This window comes from Marmota flaviventris, chromosome 6 (assembly GCF_047511675.1).
Source record: "Marmota flaviventris isolate mMarFla1 chromosome 6, mMarFla1.hap1, whole genome shotgun sequence".
NCBI lineage: Eukaryota > Metazoa > Chordata > Mammalia > Rodentia > Sciuridae > Marmota > Marmota flaviventris.
In genome coordinates, this window is record NC_092503.1 from 65,159,331 (window position 1) to 65,183,046 (window position 23,716).

A 23,716-nucleotide genomic window follows, 5' to 3' on the forward strand; every position below is an offset into this window, starting at 1 on the left:
ATGCTGATGTCAAGACGGGACACCTGCCCTTTAAAATCTCAACAAAATTCACTCTAATCCCCAGTCCTTGGAATCAGAATCCTTCCTCCAAATATTTTGCACATTAGGATTAAGCTCTGGAGTTCACCTCTGAGTATCTCTATTGGCTTTTCTGGGTTCTTGCTGGTCTTTTCTCTCTCTCTCCTGTGTCAACCAGCTCCATAAACCATTCCCCATTTCCATGATGTACCTTTAACCATCTTCCTTCATCTTAGGAATAAAAAAAATGACATAATCCACATGGTTTTAGCAAAAGCCATCCAGCTTACCCTTTATCCCAGCCTCTTGATTTCTAGAGTTACCATCTAGACTAAGCCAATTATCTCCATGAGGTAAATTCTAGACTCAATGGTTTGAGCTTTTTTTAAAAAAATAAAATAACAATTTTAAAGCTCATTAGATTACTATACTATAACACATGATTCTTTCAGAAAACAATTTCCTGACCCAAACCAATATATGCTGAATGTTAGTTACATGATCTGGGGAGTCATGTAACCTCTTTAAATCTCTCTGCATAGCAGGGTAAGAGTAAACAAAGTGCTGTATCTTCAGGACACAGGTCAGTGAATTTAGGATGAAACTTTCATGTTTTTGTTTTCTTTTTGAAAATGTAGGTGATCTGACTACTTTCTTTTAAACCACTTGGATTTAAAAGCAATGCAGAGTAGTTCATATCCCCATTTGGCTTCTGTCTCAAGTTAATTGTGTGGTTGTAGTTTTCATCCCTTTCAGATATGGAAGGGTAAAGACTGAGGGTAGAAGTAAAGAGGAGAAAAAATAACTGTTGGGAGAAGCTGGTTGCTAGACTCTAAAGCAACGAAAATTTAATTCTTAATGAACATGCCAATTCACTATGAATTTTTTTTTTTTTTTTGGCAGTTCTTGGGATTGAATGTAGGGTCTCCCTGCATGCTAAGCAAACACTCTACCATTGATCTGTATCACCAGCTCTTTTTATATTTGAGACAGGGGCTTGCTAAATTGCCCAGGCTGGCCTTGAACTTGTGATCCCCTTCCTTGGCCTTCCAAGTAGCTGGGTTTGCAGGCATGTGCCACTGCACCTGGTTTCACTATGAACCTTAAAGTGACATGTCAAGTTATGAAATACTAAACCTCTAAAAGGCTGGTGGCCTCCTCATGTGACAACTGTGTGCAGGGGCAACAAACAAGGGTTTTATTATCTACTGCCACAACAAATGAGGGCATTATGTTCTCCCTCAAGCAAACCTTCAGCCCCTGACTCTCACCTAACTGGGATCCCAGCATACTAAACTCCTTCCAGTAGGACCCTCTAGGCTATTCAGTTTAAAAGCCTTCCACTGTGAGTGAATCCAGAATCTGCCTTTTCCAATTCTCTGCTAAGAACCGCCCCCCCCAAAAAAAAAATAGAACAGAAATATGCAAATAGGGCCACCACAATTTTATAACTTCCAATCTTAGTATGGGCTCTGAAAACTTAATTAAAAAAAAAAAACTGTCAATTCCTTCTCTATTTACTCTTTGAAGTTTTTTGCCAGGTCACTCTCCTCAGGCTTTCTGACCTAGTCCTGACATGACACAATCTCAACAGTCTATTCTGCCTCTCACTTGAATCTATCAACAAGGAAACCTCTCAGGTTCCTGTCCCTCATCTGTGAACATGCTTGGGTCCACACCTATCATTATTTTCTTCTCCCCAGGATTAGTGCAGGAAGGGTCTTTTTCTTCCCATTTAGAGACCCATCCCTGCCCCCCATACCTTCCTGCCTGTTCAGGACTCTCTGTCTGTTGTCAATATTGTATCCCAGGATTTATCACCATTGTTGGTACCTAGGATTCGCCCTCCGCATTTACCAACCAAATGGGTGCCCCTCTTTCCTACATCTTCAATTCCACTCAGTTCTTTTTCTTAACTATAAATTTTATTAATGCACATGTAACCTTAAAAAATGTCCTCATTTGACCCTCTTATAACTATGCTCTCTTTTCTCAGCTAAACTTTCCTCTTCCTTCCTTCTTTTCTAATCTCCTTTTTCTCTTCCTAAGGCCAAAATACTATTCATTTATAATAAAACAATGTTGCTATCATGTGGACTGAAATATGTGTGTACCTAGGAACAGGAAATTCTCTTCATGTAGGGGAAGCCAGGCAATAATTGAAAACTTGTCTGATAAAATCAGATTCAGTGAAAGTTTAGATGATACACTGTCCATGGGTATTGTAAAAGAGAATTTTCCAGATTTCTTGTCAATGTAACTTGGACCTATGGTTTCTACTTCCTGACTTTCCAGTCAAATTAAACTACTAAATTCTAGTGTCCACTTGTTGAACTCCCCAGATTGCTTTCACTGAATTTCTCCTGATTGAAAAATGTAGTGGAAATATTTTGGACTTTGAAGTCCCTCTGGTCTTGGGCAGCTCTTCCTCACTGGACCTTCTGTGTGGTTCCTGTTAACACTCCTCCCCTCCTCCCACTTGTCCATCCTGCATACTAGGGCTCCTTCCTGAGTCCCCCACTCAGCATCCTCCTTACCAGTGTTTCCCAACCTTCTGCCCTTGACTCATTTCCAGACCATCTCTGGCCCATGGGTCTTCTCATACTTTCTACTACCTCTTCTATTATCTCACATTTGCTCTGAAAAACAGAAGACAATGTCCTCTCTGAGTCCAAGGGAGGGGTCTAGAGGAAAATCAGAGACAGTGAGGAAGTTAGGGACAGTGGAACAGACTGTGTGGGAGAAGGATAGTAGGGCATGGAGAGGGCAAGTGTGTCACATGTTTGGTGAGTTGAGTCAACACCCTACCCTCCTCTTAACTATTCTCCTCCCAAAGGATCAGCACCCTTGGTATGGTCAGCCTTTTGTGTCCATGGGTTCCACATTTATGGATTTAACCAACCACAGATGCAAAATATTTTGGGGGAAATGTATCTATAATGAACAACTATAGACGTTTTCCCTCTATCATTATTCCCTAATCACACAGTAAAACAACTATTTACATAACACTTTGTATTGTAATATACAGAATGACATACTTGGGTATATGCAAATGCTATGCCATTTTATGTAAGTAAACCCCTCTGAGGATTTTCCTATTGGTGGTGCGTGTGTTTGTGTTTGTGTGTGTGTGTGTGTGTGTGTCCTGGAACCAACTCCCCATGGACACTGAGCAACAATTATATAGGCATTGCTAGGTTTGTCCAACATTCTATTTGCCAGAAGGAGAGGGGTTAATGAATGTATATAAAGTATTCAGTAATCTGAGGCCAAGTTCGGTTGGAATTTGCCCCCCCCCCCGCAATATTTACTCCCTGCATTGCAAAGACTCTGTACCTTGCAAAGATTTCTACCATAATAGTATCATGCACTATAATTATATACTAGGCTCTACTTTGTTCCTCTAGTGCTAGTCTAGAATAGGACCTAGGGAGCTTAGGAACTCTGCTCAGCATCTTGTGATTGATAAGAAGTAGGGAAATTTCACATGTATGTATGACCATACTCTACTGTCTCAGGACACCACAACAAAACTTCTACTATGCCTGCTGTTAATTACCAATATTTTGTACATAATTTTTAAAATGTAAGCAAAATACTATCTGCACTGAGAAAGGAAAGTGAAAACTATGGTATTTTTAAAATGTTAATAAAATTTTACATTGTTCTAATTGTAATAGATACTAGAAAAACCAAACTCCCTTTAGTAGTTTTAAATAAATTAGTTATTTTAAAATGGGGCAATAAAGCTTCATATAAATTTAATCAAGACAAAAATAAACATAGCTTCTAGGGAGTTAAAGAAGCTTTAACATATGTTCTTTCATTAATGAAATATCTAAAAAAGTCTTTGATTGTCAGCTCCTAGAGGGCAAGAATTGTGTTTGCTGAATTAATTGTATTTATCTACGACCCAGCACTATACTTTATAAGGATGTATCATTCACTAAGAGAATCAATAAAGCATTAAATACATTGCTTTTGAGCAAATGCAATAACATTTGTCTTATTTTTATAGTTTTAAAGCTCTAATTTTGTAGCTAGCTTCTCATTATCTTGCTGCCATTAGACAAAAATAAAAAGATAAGTCGTTCTGCAAGATGAGCTCAGGATTAATTTTCCCGCACACACTAAAAGAAAAAAAAAGATATTTTTAGTAGTTCACAGACCATACCTTACAACAGAGAGCATGTATTTTAAAACACAGCTGCAGGATATTTAATGCTTATTTTATTTCAGTACTGTGAATTCAAATTGAAACGGTATGGAGCATTTGTGAACTGGGTCACAATGTCAAATGCTATAGGAGCTTGTAAAATTTGACTATCTCTAACATCTTAAATTAAATGCTAATGGGTATAGCCATACAGCCTGAGTTCCTGAATTCCCTCTGCTTGTCACACATTAAAAATTATGGACAGTATTCAAGATGTCTTGAACCCAAGATGGACAAAAAGAGAAGTGGGGGAGGGAAGGAGGGAGGCAGCATGCTGAAAATACTGAGTCTCTAAAGAAACATTCATTTTGTGTTCTATGGAACAGAACTAAGCCTCTAAAATCCACATTCTATAATCCATACTACACCTCAGGCAAAGCTTGCAAAATTCCAGAAGGATGCCAATGACTCAATCCCCCATCAATTAAATTGGAAATACTTGATTATTTGGTCCAAGATAAGAAATAGCCTGAAACATTTTCATCTGCTCCAAAAAATTAGGTTAACATTTCTAAATCAGTGATAGGGATGGTGAAGTATACCTGTCTTTTTTTTTTTTTAAGGGGCCCATTAGCAAATCTAGTCACCCCTCCCTATTCATGGTTAGATTCACAATTGATTTATTATAAGCTGGGCCTGAGGAAAAAGGCAGATGACTGAAGGTATTAGAAATGTCAGGTGATTTCCTCTTCTTTCCAATTAAAGGTATTGTACTGTACACAGGAAAGTGAGTTTTTCATCTCAAGTACACAGTAGGGAGAAACAAACCTGAGAAAATTGTGATTGTTTTCATTAAGTACGGTTAACACAGGCAGCATACATTAGTGCAAAAGAAGAACAAAGAAAAATGTGTTTTCTTTACCAGTAGGAGAAACACAAAGTGAGAGAGCAGAAAGATATGTAATAAATTGACAGATTTAATAAAATGGAAAAGGAAACATACAGGCTCATATTGAAAGGGAAGTTAACTCGATACCAGGATGATTGATCTAGCTAGTCTAAGATGAGCTCCTGTGCTTTCTTAAGCCCCACTGAAAAAGGTACTAAGTAGTCCTATCTTTAAAACTATGTAAAGGAAACTCCAGCATTTCTAAAAAGCTAGCTTTATAGTCCAAAACATAAGGAATGTTTATTTAAATATGAGAAATTTATACAAAGTTTAGAAGGTGCAATGAAAAATTTAGGAATATAGTAAATTAATAATACATGAAACCAAATGAGTCAATGGAATGAATATAAATTGGGAGAAAACATAAACTGCATTGATTTCATAAATCCATCATTGTTCTGTTGTACAAGGAAGTACAAATCTGTTCTTTCTATTAGAAAATACTTATTTGCAGTGAGTTGAAGTTTCTTTAGCAAAACCAACAGGATATAGTCCTGGCATCTATTTTCTTAACTGTTGAAATATATATTTCAAGAAAAAGAAAGAAGTTACTAGATAAACAAGGTTTTTATTTAAATATATCTCTATACACTAACGTACTCATTTCTACTGCTGGTTTGATACATAGGAAGAGTAATTATTAGGTTCTGTTAACTTACTCTCTTCCATACTACTAGTCATAACTTCATTTATTAATTTATTGAGCACTTAAACCCTAATATTGGTTAGGTCACATCAAAATCAGTGAATTTTCACCAGAGAAGATGAGACTGTGAATGTGTCCTTGGTTATTGAAAACAAAAGGACAAAATGAGTAAAATACAAACAAATTTAATTTAATGTGAGTAAGAATTTTGTCAAAACAGCTGTTAAAAAATTGGAGATGATCACTGAAGAAAGCTGAGAAAACTTCACTTCATAAAGGGATCATTTTCTCTAAGTACAAACATCAAAGTTTCCCTTACTATTTACGTCATCAATCTTTCTATTCCCCTTGATGACACAGAAATTCAAGTTGCATTTGGGTTACATTGTGTATCCCTCAACTGAAAGAAGATGCAACTTCCTTCCCTGTAGGCAATTCTTTCAAAAGCGAACACTTCAGGTCTTTCTCCACAGTGGGAATGAAAACACAGGTTGACACTGTGAGACTGATACCATATGCCCCACAGACTCCTTGTACATGCCAAAAGGCAGCCAGTAGGGGTGTGAAGGTGTTTGTAGGTGTAGATGAAACAAGATTAGCAATGATCAAATAAACCATTGAAGCTGGATTATGGGCTCATGTTCAATATATTACTCCTTTTACTTTTTCCATAAACAAAAGTTGTCTAAGAAAAAATAAAAAGCAAATTAAAATAGAGCTCAAACTGTACTCCCATATAATTAGTAAAAATAGGAAGGTAAACAGGAATGAAAGATTCAGATGGTAAAGAATAACACTATTCACAGATAATACAAAAGCTTTGTTTCATTAACTTAAATGCCTTCCTTCAACACACAGCATAGTTAATACCTAAATATATATCCATTGCTATACCCAGAAAAATGGATTTACTAGGCTTTTACCTTTTCTAACTTGACTGTGAAGAAATGACTTTTTGTCAGGCAGCCAAAAGAGAAAGAAAAAGCAAAGGACTTAGATAAAACACAAATTGTGCAACATAATCCAAGAATTGAGGGCTGATGATTTAAACAATAGAAGGTTTGATAGAAAAACAGATGTGATGGGCCATTAATTTTCAACTTAAATTTTTACACCACTAATCACTCATAAATTCATAGAAAGGTCAATTACTTCTAATTACATTGTTCTCTATGGAGTAGGTGCTCAATAAATGATTGTTAATTAGCTAAAATAGCATCCTTAACTCAATCACACAAGGATATACTACCAAAGCTTGACTTTTACATTTATGCCATAGTGAAAGTGTTTTTAGATAAATCCAACATATGAGGCATGTTCTACCTGATATCCAAAGAAGACCATCAGCCACATATCCAGCATGACATGATAGAGATCGATCAAAGGACTGCACAAAAGTCCATTTGTTCTTCTTGGGGCAATATCGCTCAACTGTAGGCAGAACCTGACGCAGTTCATTTCTGCCCCCAACTGCATAGAGGTATTCATCCATGGCACCCAACACAAAATGCTCCCGGCAGTTTTTCATGGGTGCTATCTCTGCCCAGGAATTACTGCGAGGATCATAGCGACAGGCAGTCCTCACAGCACATGTCCGGCCACTGGCATGCTCCACTTCCCCTCCTGCTACAAAAAGAAAGTCCCCCATGACTGCCACACAGTGGTGACTCCTTCCCACAGGCATGGGAGCCAGTTCACTCCAGTTGGCAATGGCGGCTATGAGAGCATTCTCCTGATCAACAGGATTAAAGTACCGAAGTTCCTTAACTTTACACACCTCACGCTTTTTCCCACCAATGATATATAGAGTATCTGATTGGAAGCGTGGTTTGGTCCTGCAGGTCTGCCAGACAGGCTGTGCATAGATGCTCTGGTGGTATTCCAGGGCCTCGTTGACAAGAGCTGTTGCCGTCTCACTTGCCTGGACGAGGGGATGGGACAGGGCAACTGTATGGAGAGTATCCACATCCATTAGGCCAAAGCGGATGTACTGCAGGAGTTCATCCATGTACTGGTAATGGCAGTTGTGTTCCAACCACCTCACAGCTAGCTGAAACAGAGGGAAGTGAGATAAGAAGAGAATCAAGGGTAAGAAAGAAAAAGCAACATCAATGACATATACACAGGCCTCCATGTAGTCTTTCAGACACTTAATACAATTTTTCCTACACAGTACAATACTGGAATATTTTTTATTGGTGCATTACAATTATACCTAATAGTGGTATGTATTGTAATGCTGGAATATTTTGATACCCAGGCAAGGAAATTTCCGCGCCCCCCCTGCCCATATCAGCAGAGACACAGAAGAACTGTGGTAATCATTGCCATCTCAGTTCAAGTAACATGTTAACCCCATGAGGCAAGATGCTGTACCAACATGAGAAAAATAAGAAAACATGAGATCATCTGGAACCATGGGATGTACGTGAGAGAAAATCAGTATGACATTAGTAGAATGATTTAGAAAGAAAAAAGACTTTCCCTACCCTTTTGGATGGCATAACAGTCAGGAAGCAAGAAGGAAAAAAGTAAGGTTGCAACTTGACAATTTTATTTACTTATTTTCTGTTAATTAGTTTTCACCTTGAAGGCAGTTGTTATTTGCACATGTAAGATGCTGGCAATTTTTTAGGGTCATTTTCACAAGCAGGGGATAGAAGAGTTTATCTTTGTATGTGACCAAAATAGTAGAATACAATCCTTACTAACTTTTTAACTCACCCTTCCAGATCTCTTACAAGAAAGAAGGGATTAAGAAATTTTGGTTATAGGAAAAGATAATTTCTTAAAATGGAAGCAGGTACATTAAATTATAAATAACAAAATTAACATTAATTTAAAAAAATACCATCAAAGAAAACAATTCACTTATGAACACCTGAAATAATTTAATTAATGTGACTTGATATTTAAGTTTGGCAAATGTTCCCACCAACATAAAACAGTATATATAATATCTGCAGTCAATATATTTGATATGAATTATTCTTAGCAGAACCTATGCTAAACTAGATTTCCTAGACAACACCAATGATGGTGTTGGATCTGAAGGAGTTAGCAGGAAAAAAGCCATGAATTGGAACATTAAATAATATTTTTGTGTTTTACTTCCTTTCTGAGCTATGGAATTAGGGTTCTGGGCTTCCCTGTTCAGATGACACTTAGCGAACAGAAGAAGAGAGAAGGAAGTATGGTACTCTTGTGTCAGATTTTCATCCCAGTAAAAAGAATCACTAGGTTCTCTGAAGCACTGGATAATTTCAGACTTCCAGAGTCTCTGCATCCATTTGACAAAAGGCTCCAAATGTCCAGGTGCCTTTTGGACTTGTCTTTTTAGCTTCTGAATGAAGTGAATGAGGAAATGAATTCGCTTCTGCTGTGTAGGGAAGTGCATCCTTAATAATTACAGAGTGAAGAGAAATGATAAAGAATGTCACTGGGTACCAAGAGGCAGGCACCAGGGAGGGCAGATAACTGACACTCTCTAGATGTTCTCATAGAAAGTAGTATTTTAATTTTAATTCGATACCAACCTGATGAAAAAATGGACTATATATGGTAACATCAGCAATAATCAAAGATGTTGCGAAATAAAATGCCACTCATCAATCACCAGGTCTCTGCCAGAAGTGGAGAGGGCATTCCATGTATGGCATCCTAGTTTTCATCCACCCTAATTTTAGAAGTTTCAAGGGATGGGGTTCCAATTATCTCCCTAGAGAGATAATTCAACAACATACTAAATGATTTTTCATTCTTTGCCCATAGAGTTTCCAAAAGTTCTCAGGAATAAAGTCATCTTGCACAAGGTCATTTCTTGTGTACCAGGTAAAATTTTCTGAAACTAATCTTTGATATTGCTCCTAACTTAATTGAGTAATTCCAGTTGATATTGCTTTGCTTTACAAACAATTTCTCAGCATCCTTACATCCTTATTGTTTTGCATCTTTCATATAGATATCACAGGAAACAGCTCTGGAGAAACATTAGATAAATATCCATGTCGCCATAGCTTCTTTTTATAGCATAGTGCTGCCCATTTAATTATTTTTCTCTCTCCTCATAAATCAGTTCTTCCCATGTCATAATTAATCTTCCATCCCATCTCTGAACACTCTTCAATTTATCTTTATACCAAACAGTATCACTAACTGCATGAGAGATACACAAGCCTCAACTATGCTCTGCTGTTAAGGAAATCTCTAACAAATCAAATTAGCAATTCAACAGTGACCTCTGTGTGCTATTACTGATTAATTTCTGGCTTTCTCTCTACCACCCCATGTCACATGTATCATGATTCTTTCCATGTCCAATTTCCCTATATATTATATATTACAATACTTTATGCATATATATTTGTTTGCATTTTCTAAGTAATTTTTATTTCTTTCCAACATTTTTTAACTTTTACAGATCTCATATAATTTTCACACCATTATAATTTATTTACATTATCAGAACACCCAAGTCATCTATATTTGGTGGGTTTATTTTTCCTCTAGATCAAAGATGAATGTAATGAACTATTCTGCCACCAACTCAAACCTTGAATGCACATGAATTACCAGGGATTTCTGGTTAAATGCAGATTCTGATTCAGTAGGAAGAGTGTGGAATTAGGAGTTTACATTTCTATCAAGCACTTTGGTGATGCATATGCCACAGGTCCATGGATCACACTTTGATTAGGATGGTTTCAGATTGATTTTTATTCATAAAACAGTGTTCTTCTACCATGGTGTCTGAATTTAGTTACTTCAGAAAGCCACATTAGCTGTTCCATCCATAGGATAAAATGCTGCCCCACTGGAGTTAATGTTTTAAATTGAAGAAGAACTCAAAGTAATACCTTAATTAAGATATAGGACATGTAATTAGCTTGACCGTATGGATAAGATAACATCTTGAGACTCTGGTTCTATATGGTCTATAAATCAACAGTTGACTTATGTTATCAATTATATAAAGTTAGTCTTATTAAACATACTGAACTTTTGCTTTTGCAATAATACATAAATAAATGTAAAATTGTTACTATGCTGTCTTTTTACTTTACGTTTAAAAAATATAAAGGAGAAAAACAACTGAAAGCAAAGATAGTTTCTATTTAGCCTAATAATGAAAGAAATAGGGAGAAAATTTCAAAACAATGAGCCATTTCAAAATCACTTCCATGCTGTGAACCTCACAGAAACACTATTCACTTCTATGCTTAATTAAGGGCAAGATTGTGGAAAGAATCCAGGAACCCATTTAAGGGCTTGAAGACTATAGTAAGCGGAAGACAGATTGATCACTGAAGCATCACAGAACCCAAAGACCACAGTTAGCTTTGTAACATATATTGGTGCTTCAGCTTGAAAAAGGTTATTCTTAGAACTGATGGATTTTAAAATGATGACACTACACTGAAAAACCATAGTTCAGAGGAGGCTGAAATCCTGTTTTATCTTATCTATTCTGGCATAGTGATACCTCCACCACCCTAAACTCTAATATTTAATGGGGGAGAAAAAGAAGCATGAGGTCAAAGTCCTACCTCCCGCATTTTTGGTGACAAATCCAGCAAGAGTGGAAAAGAAATTACAGATTCAGTTTGGGAGGGCTCAACAAAGACTGCTCAGGAAATAGGGTCCTTAGGTGAGATTTTCCTAAACGATGTGTAACAGCAAATTAACATCTCCAAAAACACCAGGGGATTTCCCATGCACCTTGTCTAACTCAATTCATGTAATCCCAATAGAGAATCATTCCTTCCAAAAAGGAGTCTTGGCTATAGCTTAATCTGACCCCCATTCATCTATCTTCTCTCAGATTCTTGATAAGCACAGTCTTTGGCCCATAGTTGCCTATAAATATTTGCTTCAAAATGAAAAATTCTTTGCAACTGTTCTTAGGCTATTTCCATTTCTCTTAAACAAACAATATCAATTCCTTTACATCTTTATTTATCTTCCACAGACTGTAGTTTCCCATTTTATTATCTTATCGTTAATGGTTTTCCTATAAGGCCTTTATAAGCTCTCAGAACTCCACATGCAGCACACAGTGCTCTACACTTACATATATATAAGCCCTTGTTTTCCTCCCTAACATGCTTGGTGCTGGCTGACTCTATTTGAGATTCTTGACTATGCAAGAAACACTACAGTATTTTAAGCTTTCAAATAAGTAATAAATTGTTCAGGCAAGAAGAAACTTTACAATACATTTGGTTCAAGCTTCTCAATTTTATAGCTGGAAATCAAATCCAGACAAGTTAACTGAACCCAAGTCATGCAACTAATTAGTAGAAAAGCTGCAACCAGAAACCCAGTTATTAAATTCCATAATCTATTTTCTATTATGTCAACCTTGTCATTATTTTACCATCAATAATTATTTTAAGGTAGTATCCAGGCAGACACACTCAAGTTCAAATATGACTTACATATTCTCTAAATTAGAAAAATAGAATCCACTTTAAAGTAAGTACATGTTGCTTCCAGATAGGTACCATATATTAATAGTACTAATTAAAGAGTTTGTATTTAAAGAACAAGCATTTCAGGGGAAAGGACATGCTTTGAATCTTAAATTAGTGTTTCGCTTTTTTTATTTTTATTTTTTGGTAGCATTGGGGATTGAACTCAGGGTTACACTACCACTGAGCTATATTCCCTAGTGCCCACCCCTTTATTAATTTTTATGTTGAGACAGGGTCTTATTTAGTTTCTGAGGCTGGCCTTGACCGTGCAATCCTCAGTTTCCCGAGTCATTGGGATTACATGTGTGCCCTACTAACACCTGGCTATGTTTTGAAATCTAAAATTCTAGATCCTTTTACAGAAGTAGATATTTTGAAGTCCAAGTCTGCTTAAATATGTCTCTACATATGTGTGCTATAAAACATGACCCTAAAACAATAAGAACCCATACCCTGACAGATTCCTAGAAAATGTATTAATTATCAAGTCATATTAATCCCAAAATACACATCAGTACGCTCTTCCCCAGAAGTATCTTTATGCTTTGCAAACAGATAACACAAGTGCTCTTAAAAAACAGCTTCTCAACAGATGAGTTATCAAATCTTTTAAAGTAACGATAACAAAAAGTAAAGCTTTTATGACATCATCTAAAACTATTTCTTTGTCTTGGTCCACAAATATTCTTTTTATACTCAAAAGGATGTTCTTATGGAACTCATCAGCCCACACTGAGTAAGCAATGACCGGTGTTTTTTCATAACCTTACTCTGCCCTGTTGGCCAGGGGAGGCAATTATTATTCTCCAATCTAAAATGTGGTTTGTAGACAGCTTTGCTGAAGGTGCAGACTGAGCTTTCCTTTTTGCAGAAGCCCATGCTGTGAAGGCACAAGTGTCTACATCCTTGCCAGTCCTGACATCCCATTCAGAAAAACCAGGGCACCTGTTTCCCCTGACTGCCCAAAAGGCAGCATAAATCTTACAGTTCTGCAGCTTCAGAAAGGGACAAAGGAAGGGCACAGGAGCAAATCAACAACCAACTGACACTGAACCTCCACCAGAGTGCTGGGCATGTTAAATAGCACCTGGGTAACAAGGAGTGGGAATCAAAGCAGCATGTTCTAATAGAATGAACAATGCTGCATAGATGTAACTTTTCCTGTCTAAATGAACTATCAAGCATGCTCTCTTGTCTTCTCATCCAGGTCTTCAAAGGGAAGTTCAGTGATTGCTATTAAGTAGACTATTTTATACACTATTTTAAAATGCCTTGAATTCTAATAAACCTGAAACTTTAACACAATACCCTCTTAATATAAGTACCATTTCTTTACTTTAAAAATATGGAAAGTTTCCCTAATACAAATGAGCAGATGTTGGGATTTGCCATGCTATATTGCACAGAAGCTCACCTCTTTAATGTGAGGCAAGTAAGGTCCAAACAGTGATATATTACACCAGAATAATGACTGCCGCAGAAAAGAAAGCTTATGTTACTAAATAAATGCTCAAAATCTTACATTCACATTCTTTCCTTTAATACCAAATGAAAAATTTCAGTTCAAAAAGACAGCATTCCCATAAAACCCCAAAGCACCAGAAATGAAGGATTCAGGATCAGAGCGTTTTCTTCTACCAGCACAATGAAAATGTTCCCATAGAAGAATATTAAAAATTATAACAGTGCTTACACAAGTGCTACAATTAAAATTGTGCCAACATTTTGCTTGTAAAACAGATTTTTCAAGGGAGGTTGCACGTTAACCATTATAGCTGACTATAGACATGCAAGACACATAGGCTATTTTTTCCTCTAAGAAATGTATTTCAGTGAAATCAAATCTGATGAGGCTCCAGATCATATACTGTCAGGGGGAAAAAAAAACTGACAGATTTTAAAAAGAATATTCAGCTTAGCAGATGTGATAATAAAACATATTCTTTCATTGTTCATTTAAAATTTTATGAAGTTGGGAGATTGATAGCATTCTTATTTTCACTTTTTGTATAAAATTGTGCTCTGATAATCATTTTTATAATACTGCAGGGCTCCAAAAGCAAAAGCCCTTGATACTGAATGTGTCTCTTACCCAGAAGAGGGTAAAGACATAGGACTAGAAAAATCACAATAAAAACTCCCTTAGACTGGTCACATTTAAGTTCCAGATAATTAGTTGGGCAAATAAAAAGTGACCCAAGTTTTTCTTTGGTTCAGTCTCATAACACAAGAGGACTTTTAAAAAGGTAAGTTGTATAGCAAAATGAAGAGAAAATAAAGATAGAAAAAGAGGTAAGGAGAAATCGAAAAAGAAGACAAATTATCCATTTGCTAATGACATAATGCTATATCTAGAAGACTCAAAAAAAAAAAAAAAAAAACTCCTTCAGAAGACTTCTAGAGCTGATAAACAAATTAAACAAAGTAGTAGGAAAAAGATCAACATTCATAAATTAATTGCTTTCCTATACTCAAATAATGAATCCACTGAGAAAGAAATCAGGAAGATTATCCCATTCATAATAACCTCAAAAAGTAAAATAAAATACTTGGGAATAAATCTAACCAAAGAGGTGAAAGACCTCTAACATGAAAACTACATAACACTAAAGAAAGAAATTGAAGAAGATCTTAGAAGATGGAAAGACCTCCCAAGTAAATGGCCATACTGCCAAAAGCCATATACAGATTCAATGCAGTCCCTATCAAAATGCCAATAGCTTCTTCAAAGAACTAGAAAAATCAGTCCTAAATTGCATTGGGAAGAATCAGAGACTCAGAATAGCCAAAGTAATACTGAGCCAGAAGAGTGATGCTTGAGGCATCACAATAACTGTTGTCATATTATACTACTGAACTATAATAACACAAACAGCAAGGAAATTGGCATCAAAACAGAAATGAAGACCAATGGAACAGAATAAAAGACACAGAGACAAACTCACATAGTTGCAGTCATCTGATATTCAACACAGATGCCAAAAATACATGTTGCAGAAAAGAGCCTTTTAAAAATGATTCTAGGAAAACTGGATATCCATGTGTAGAAAAATGAAATTAGATTCCTATCTCTCAACTGCACAAAAGTCTGATCTAAGTGAATCAAAACCTGGAAATTAGACCAGAAACTTTGCAACTGCTAGAAGAAAACACGGTACCAACACTCGAACATATTGGTGCAGGCACTGACTTCCTTATCAAGACTCCTAAAACCCAAGAAATGAAACCAAGCCTCAATCAGTGGGACAGCATCAGATTTAAAAAGCTTCTGTACATCAAAGGAAACAAGTAAGAGCATAAATAGAGATCATACAGAGTGGGAGATGATCTTCACCAGCTGCTCCTCCAACAGGGATTAAACTCTAGAACACATTGATATCAAAAAACTTAACACCAAATAACCTAATCAATAAATGGGGGAAAATAACTAAACAGATACTACTCAAAAGAAGAAACCAAATGACCAACAAATATATTTTTAAAAATGTTCAACATTCCTGGCAATTAAGGAATGCAAATCAAAACTACATTGAAATTTCATCTCACTTCAGTGAGAATGGCAATCCTCAAGAACACAAATGATAATAAATGCTGGTAAGGATGTTGGGCAAAAAGGTACAGTCATATATTGTTGTTCACACTGCCAATTAGTACAACCACTCTGGAAAGCAGTGTGGAGATTTCTCAAAAGGTTAAGAATAGAACCACCATTTGACCCAGCTATCCCACTCCTCTATATTTATCCAAAAGAACTAAAAATCAGCATACTATAGTGATATAGCCACATCAATGTTACAGCAGCTCAATTCACAACAGCCAAGTTATGGAACAGGCCAGGAGCCTGTCAACAGAGAACTGAGGAGAAAAAAATGTAGTCTACATACACAACAGAGTTTTAATAAGCCATAAAGAAGAAGAATGAAATTATGGCATTTTTCTGGTACATGGACAGAACTGTAGAACTATAGAACATGCTGAATGAAATAAACCAGACTCACACAGTCAAGGGTGAAATGTTTTGTCTCATATGCAGAAATATATCAAAGTAAGGAAACAGTATAGGGGGCAGGGCCAGAACAGACCCCTTGAAGATAGAGGGGAGGTCAGTGGAATAGAGGAAGGAGATTGACAGAGAGGGAGCAGGGATGAGAAAAGGGAGGAACTGTAGAATGTAACCGACACAATTATACTATATATATGTATGAATCTAATACAGTGAATTCCTTCATTTATATCTATAAATAGCCAACTAAAAAACCAGTAAATAAATAAAAGGAATATCAGTGTAGGAATTGGAACAGAGGGTGGGAAGAGGGGAAAGAAAAGAAGTATGGGCTGGGGATGTGGCTCAAGCAGTAGCGCACTCGCCTGGCATGCATGCGGCCCGGGTTCGATCCTCAGCACCACATACAAACAAAGATGTTGTGTCCGCCGAAAACTAAAAAATAAATATTAAAAATTCTCTCTCTCTCTCTTTAAAAAAAAGAAAAGAAGTAATACTGGGAACTGTAATGGAACACCCCATATATTCCATGTATGTATGATTATGTCAAAAGTAACCCAACATTATGTATAACTACAGTGCACTAATAAAAACATTAAAAAACAAAACCAAGTTCACTAACCCCCTATTTCTACCTGAGAATTACAAACATCTGGCAAATGGAAAGGGCACATATATTTTTTCCTTTGCCCTTGGAAGTAGTTTGGTGGAAGTGGTTGAGAAGAGCTGAATAAGAAAATATGAAAGACAAAGCAAACAAAACAAAAAAGCAACCACGTTGGTCCACTGGATTCTTCTTTAAGCCTGTAATGATTAAAGAACAAATAAAAGATTTATGCTTTCATTGATAAAAAGAGGTAAGGTTAATATTCTGTAATACCCTTTCTGCCTGTGAGAATTGGCTACCAATTAGAGCTGATCTTTAAAAAACTAATTAAAAGGAGCAATGTGAAGATATGGCTGACAATGAGACAGTCATTTGACTTCTTATCTGTAAAATTGATGAGTTGGTCAGAGAGTCTCTTTCATTGCTAAAATATATGTCAATTGTGAATCTACCAAAAACATTTTAAAGAAGAATCCTCTAAGATTCCTATAGGTGGAAGTATTTGCTACAAATACTATTCAAGTCACAGGTTTTTATAACATGAATAGATTTTATAAATCTCTTCAAAAACCAAGGTGAGGGGTTTTTGTCTATAAATCAGTATTAGGCAAAATACATGCATTTGTGCATGTTCCCACAGACCCACATGCAGAGAATTGGGTTATACCGCAGTCTTTTTCTCCCTTGGAACAATTTTGATCAAATTACATTATCCAACCTAACAGATACCATTTCTTGTCAAAATAAAATAATCTCAATCAAAGAACATACATTTCAAATTTCTAAGGTGACTGCTTCAGGGCACTATTTATTTAGAATTCCCAGAATGAGATTTCATACATAAATGCAAATATTTAGTAAACTGTTCACATAAAATTTACCTTCTGATTGTGTCTAAATATATCATTCCACGTTTCGTTTGCATAAAACTTTTTAGATGGTAAGAGTGTCCTGGAGGACACTCTTAACAATACTGTGCATGCCAATGATGTTGCAGGGCAAGTGAAACTCTTTGTTACCTAAAATTTAACCAGAACCCATGAACTGTTATAAAAATGCATCCCATAATTGTCTCTGAGCCAAAAGACAATACTCATCCACCTACTCATCAATAGCTGAGATTGTTTCAGAACATTACATGCTGCCCATTGATGACATGAGACTTCTACAGATGCTAGTGTCTATATACTTACACAACATGTCCTACTGGATGATAAATAGACTTTGCAGATAAGCAAGACATTAAGCTTATATTGTTGGAAAAACACTGGAAAATGAGAGAAAGCCAATTTGGTTAATAGGAAAAAAAAAAAAAAACTTCTGTATGCCATTGATGAACAGGACTACAGTGCTGTATGTGGGTCACACCATCTCACATTATTTCCCAACTACTGCATGCAGTAAGGATGCATTATCGAGGTGAAGTCAGCTGAAATGACCAGAGAAATCCTAATGCTTTTTTTCTACAACTAATTGGCACATACCCATCTAGGTGAATATGATATAATGAAAAGGAGGAAGGACTTGAGGTCAAAAGACCTGTTTCTGTAACAATATATTTGTGCATTTACCATAAACACCAACACATTGAGACTCAGTTTCATCATCTGTAAAAAAAAAGGCTGACATTTCCTGCATTATAAGGTTCTACAGAAAACTGAGGGAGGTAGCATGTGAAAGTACTTGATAAATTACAATATCTAGACAAAACAAAAAATCAATATGGTAACAATGTGCCACCAAGAGATGGAGCTATTCCTCAATTCAATTGTCTTTTTGAATTCATGATAAAATCATGATATTCAGACTATGTTATATAACACAGAATCATGAAACATGGACATAAATTTTGAGATTGCTGTGGATTATAAGAAACTTGCTATATGGTATTAAATACTTCACATGTTGTAAGGTGACGACGAATTATGAACTAGACCTAATTATAAACCTATTTTCACATAAGTAAATTCAGGGCTTCAAATCCATAATTCAAGTTCCGTGGTTTTGTTAAATTCCAAATCTTCCAAGTCAAAGAGGCATGAATAAGGAAGGATGGAGGGGACTTAAATCTAGTAATTTTTGCATAATATTCAGCATATATTTACTTTCTTTACTTGGCTTGGTGTCCCATTGAAATACTTGAATTTGTGTCCATATGAGTCTTCTCAAATCTCAACTCAATTAACTTGGTAGTAAGGAAAAATATATATGAACTAGCCCTCTAGCTTGAGAAAACTAAAATAATGATTGATTATCTTGGGTCAATGGATATATTTTTCTTCTGTGGAAAAAAATATATAACCATGAATTTTTTTCATTCATCCATTTCTCCAACTCTTGAGTGTTCATTATGTGCCAGAAATTAACTTGGCAAAAAAAAAAAATTCTACTCAGTACACATATATGCATTCTTATTGGCCATTCAATTCCAAGCTCTAGTAATATTATAAAACTCAAGGCTCACTCTTGATCTTAAGTATCTTGATGTGTCCCTGTAAAACATATTCATGGAATGTGGAGATGGGGAGAAAACCTACAAGTTTGGAAGATTCAGTTTCTTATAGACAGAGATTTAGACATATGTAAGACCCATCTTTCCCTATTGTCATTTCATTGTTCTTTTAAATTTTGCTGGCACATGTATAAATTTTATGGTTTAAAAAAACCTGTTTAATTTGTAAACATGCCCTAGAGCACCCTGAGAGCATCAAGACTTTGAATATTTCTCTGTGAATTGATTCCTGAATAATGAGCCAATAGCAGGTTCACTGGCACATGTGCTCCCCACCTGAAATTAAACCTTTAATTATATGACCAAATGGACCGCACAGACCCAAGCAGCTGCCCCAGGTCACTGACGCAGAGATTGTCAAATCCCTTTAATAAGTGGTATTATGATGAATTCAGGTGCCCATGAAGTATCTAAACTTCATTTAAGGGTTTATGGCTGGCAGCCTCCAAATAAAAAGAAAATATCCTCAGAGGTCACTTCAAACATTAATTGAGAAGTAGGAAGCACTGAGATTGGAGTGGGGGCCCCAGTAACTGAAGCACCAGACTGAACATTGTCATGGCCAGACTCCACTATTAAGGGGATGGGACGTGGAGCAGGCACCATGCGAGCTGTGTGGAGGTTTGGGGAGGAAGCCAGGGCTAGCCTGTTGGTGGATGCAAAGGGGTACCAGCCAATGGCCACCATCACTATGTGATTTTCAGTCTGGCTACTGATGTTTAAACAGCATATTTCACATTGTATTCTCTATCCTCATTCCATCATAGTATACATAACTTGGGAAAATGAATATTCCCTCCTTGTAATACCTTGAGTATAGAACACAATAATAATATCTTTATCCAAGAATATACACTTTTCACCACAATTACCATAGTTTTCTTTTACCCAAATAAAAATTCCAGAGAACATTTAGGGCACTATATCATTAGTCACATTGGGCTGGAGATACAGCTCAGTGATGGAGTAGTTGCCTAGCCAGGTGCTATGGCTCTGGGTTTAATTCTTAGCACTTAAAAAAGAAGAAGAAAGAATAAAAGGAAGAAAGAGCAGCAACAAAATCAGCCGGTAACATAAAAGGGTTTGGAGTATAAGAGGATCATTAAAAACAAGTAAATGTCAATGAGTCTCAAAACAGGAATCAAACATGTAAGAATCCAAGTGGCAGAGAGAACAGGAAAGGGATTTTGTGGATGGAAGAGTGGCCTAGAGGGCCCAAGCTGCAGTCTTCATGCCAGAAGATGGTCCTGAGGGAGAGAATTAGTGGCTTGATAAGATCAGAAGAGGAAAGAAGGGATTGCAGTGGATGAAGGAACGGTAAAAGATAGTGGTTATTCAAAAGCTAGTCTGTAAGAGAGGTAAGAAAAGGACTTGTTTAAGTATCAGTGGGGAATCTATAAGTGCAAGTTGAATGAGAGAACCCCAGAGAAAATCACAGGTCAAAGACATTCTCCATTAGGTTAGCAGGAATAGCAAGGGAACTTTGAAGGTGGAGACTAAGAGGAAAAGAAAACTGCACCCAATAACCAGATCCAGTCCTGGATGTAGAATAACTGCCAGCACATGCCAGGCTATGAAGTGTCAGATGCTCGGTGAGACCTTCTGAGGGAGACATCACACGGGTGGGAACACAGTCCAGGGGCGAGGGGCAGAGACAGTGACAGAGAACAGTGATAGGTGTGTCATGGAGGGCTTGGGAAGACACGGGGAAAGTCCTCTATTGAGACTTTCCATACTTCTACATAACAAATACACAGGTTAGGGTGGTGGTGGTTGGAACCCAGTCAGGTTTAGACTAACATTGATTTGAAATCACAAATCATATTTCCTTTAAGAGGAGATGGCCTTTGCTTGAGTCCCTTTAATTTGCTAACATAGTGGGCCTATAAAATCAGTCATTGTCACAGATACCACAAGGTAATAGTAAAATGAAACCTCACACTACTTTTCTAAATAACCCCTCAAAATTGATTGAGTTGATTGACACATTTCTCTAATTGTCTTTTTATTTTCCATTGCTCAAAAAAAATGAAGACCAAACTAATCAATAATTTTATGAAGCATCCCTGAGGGTTATTTTATCCATAAGCTAAACAAAAAACAAAAGTCTTTGTGGTCTAGTGTTGTGAATAATTTGGTGATACCATTGTTATTCTTATTTCCTTTTAAATAAACACTTTCAACAAGCACTGTTGCTTAAATAAGGGTGGCATTAAAACAGTAACTGGATTCAATGGTTTAATTCACTTTAGGAGTCTCTTCAGGTAAGACTGAATTATCACCTAATGTTTCTCACTATTCAAAAACAAATAGCTTTATTAAAAAAAGCAATGAATAAATAATGTGAAAATGGAACACTCGAAGTAAAATTACAATAATTATGATACTGTGATTTTAACATCTATAGACTTAATTGTTTTACAATTGACACATGAGAAAAAATGTCCAAGGCTAAGCAAAAATATGCTGCTGAACTGGGGGAAAAATGAAGACAACACAAACAAAAGCAGAACAATGATTTTAGCTCTCTCATGTTAGATGCCTAACATGAGACCACTATGCACAGCTTGGAGATAGAAATAAGGGTTTTCTTTTATTTTTTTTCTATTCCTCTATTTTTCTTTTTAAAAGGTATGCAGAAAAGAACTACAAAACTCATTACAGTATGAGCTACACATTGTAAACACCGGCATTATTAGATGCCTGCATCGTTTTTATTCTATACTTCAAACAGCTACAGGATTAGGCTCTGGATTTATACAAATTGAAATTTGCAACTTTTAATAACCTCAGTACTTCTACAGACAAATATCTGTCTCACGACTTCAGTCCCCCATCCCCCAGACCAAGTTGTGAGACAGGTTAGTGAGAGAAATGGAAGGAGAATGGAGCCTTCAGTTCCATCCATGTGCCCATTTTGAACTTGCTACATTTGCTGGTTGGTGTAAGAAACAGTGCAGACTGTGTGAGCTGCTGCATTAGCAAACTGGCCAGAGCATCCCTGTCGCTTCTACTTCCCCACTGCACAATCAGAATGGAAACATTTGCTCTATTGGAAGGCAGTGATAAGGATGGATTTTTAAAGTTTCCATTTTTAAGTGAAAATGAAAGAAAAATGCTCTTCTAGATGTGTTGTGCCTTTGAGCTCCATTTGAAAAAAGAAAAAAAAAAAGGCAGAGAAAGCTGCTGTGAAGGTCACCGAGTGAAAGAACTTCCTCAGGGCACAGAATAAATTAAATCCCAAGGAAAAAATAAAATGTGATTTCCAGAGTGTGAGGCACAAACTCCAAATGACAATGATTGACAGCCAAACTATATCCGTGCAATATCCAAGACTGCACGTTCTCATTTACCTCAGTGTAGCCAGCAAGCGCCCATTAAACATCCGTCTGATGCCCAAATTAACCTTCTTGGCAAACTGAAAGAGGCACAAACTATCATAATCAACCTTTCATTATCACAGCAGCCTCTAGTTAAAGGGTCAGAATAATTGTGCCATCAGAGCCTTGATTGTTTTCAATCAACAGACGGCTGGAGTGACAGCTCGGTGATGGAGGAGTCTGATGAAACCGCACCAGGCCTAATCAGAGCAGATGAAAGGAAGGCATGATTGGTGCAAATGAACAGTCGTGCCTCTCCTTTTCATTTACAATCTGAAATTACTCTTAAATTTGTGGGGCTTTTTTCCCTCCCTTATGAGCACCACTGAAAGAATGTTTGACTTATTATGAGTTCTGACAGTGCAGAGTTATAAAACACAGGTAGGGTTATCAGCTGAGGCTTTAAGTGGGTATTCAGCATAATTCTAACAAATTCACTCTTGAAAAGCACAAAATGACTAAAAAGGCTTCCAATGACCTAACCTCTCAGTGCTGTTTGATTAGCAGACCCATTTATTCTGCCAGCATTCTAAATGATAAGAAGATAAAACCGAGGACAGGAATCCTTGTAAATGTTTTCTCTCAACCCCACTGCTCAGTTCACTTTAGTATTAGTTCTTCTCCCTGAATTCTTACTGTTCTTGAAGAATAATATGCCTATCAAGAGCTTAAAAGAGTTTATTCACCAGAGAGTATGTATCAAATGGGAATTGTTTTTGGTTAAGAACCTGAAGCCACACTGGGAACCCCAAGTAGTAGGGAAGAGACTGGAACCCACCAATCCAATGCCTATATTAAAAAATTTTAAAAAAGGGTCTGTGGAGGGACAGGAATAAAAATTCTGTGATAAGGCAGGCTAAATTTGATATAAGAAGGATTTAGATAAAATTGAAATGGTATAATGGCATAATGGTACTTTTACATAGTTGTTTTTGTTAACAAACCATAGATATTAAAATCCTTAAAATA

General features: G+C 36.5%; 1 protein-coding gene across 4 annotated transcripts in view; it reads right to left on the reverse strand.

Moving 5' to 3' along the window:
* Klhl32 (kelch like family member 32) overlaps positions 1 to 23,716 on the reverse strand; it is a 200,905-nt gene that overhangs the window by 19,285 nt on the left and 157,904 nt on the right. For 2 of the 4 annotated variants that reach the window (XM_027928168.2, XM_071613899.1), the window contains one exon: positions 7,096 to 7,822. In XM_027928168.2, coding sequence (XP_027783969.1) covers positions 7,096 to 7,822 — 727 coding nt within the window. Of the gene's footprint in view, positions 1 to 7,095; positions 7,823 to 23,716 lie in introns of those variants that run through there. The other 2 variants (XM_071613900.1, XM_027928169.3) reach the window with 2 other exon arrangements.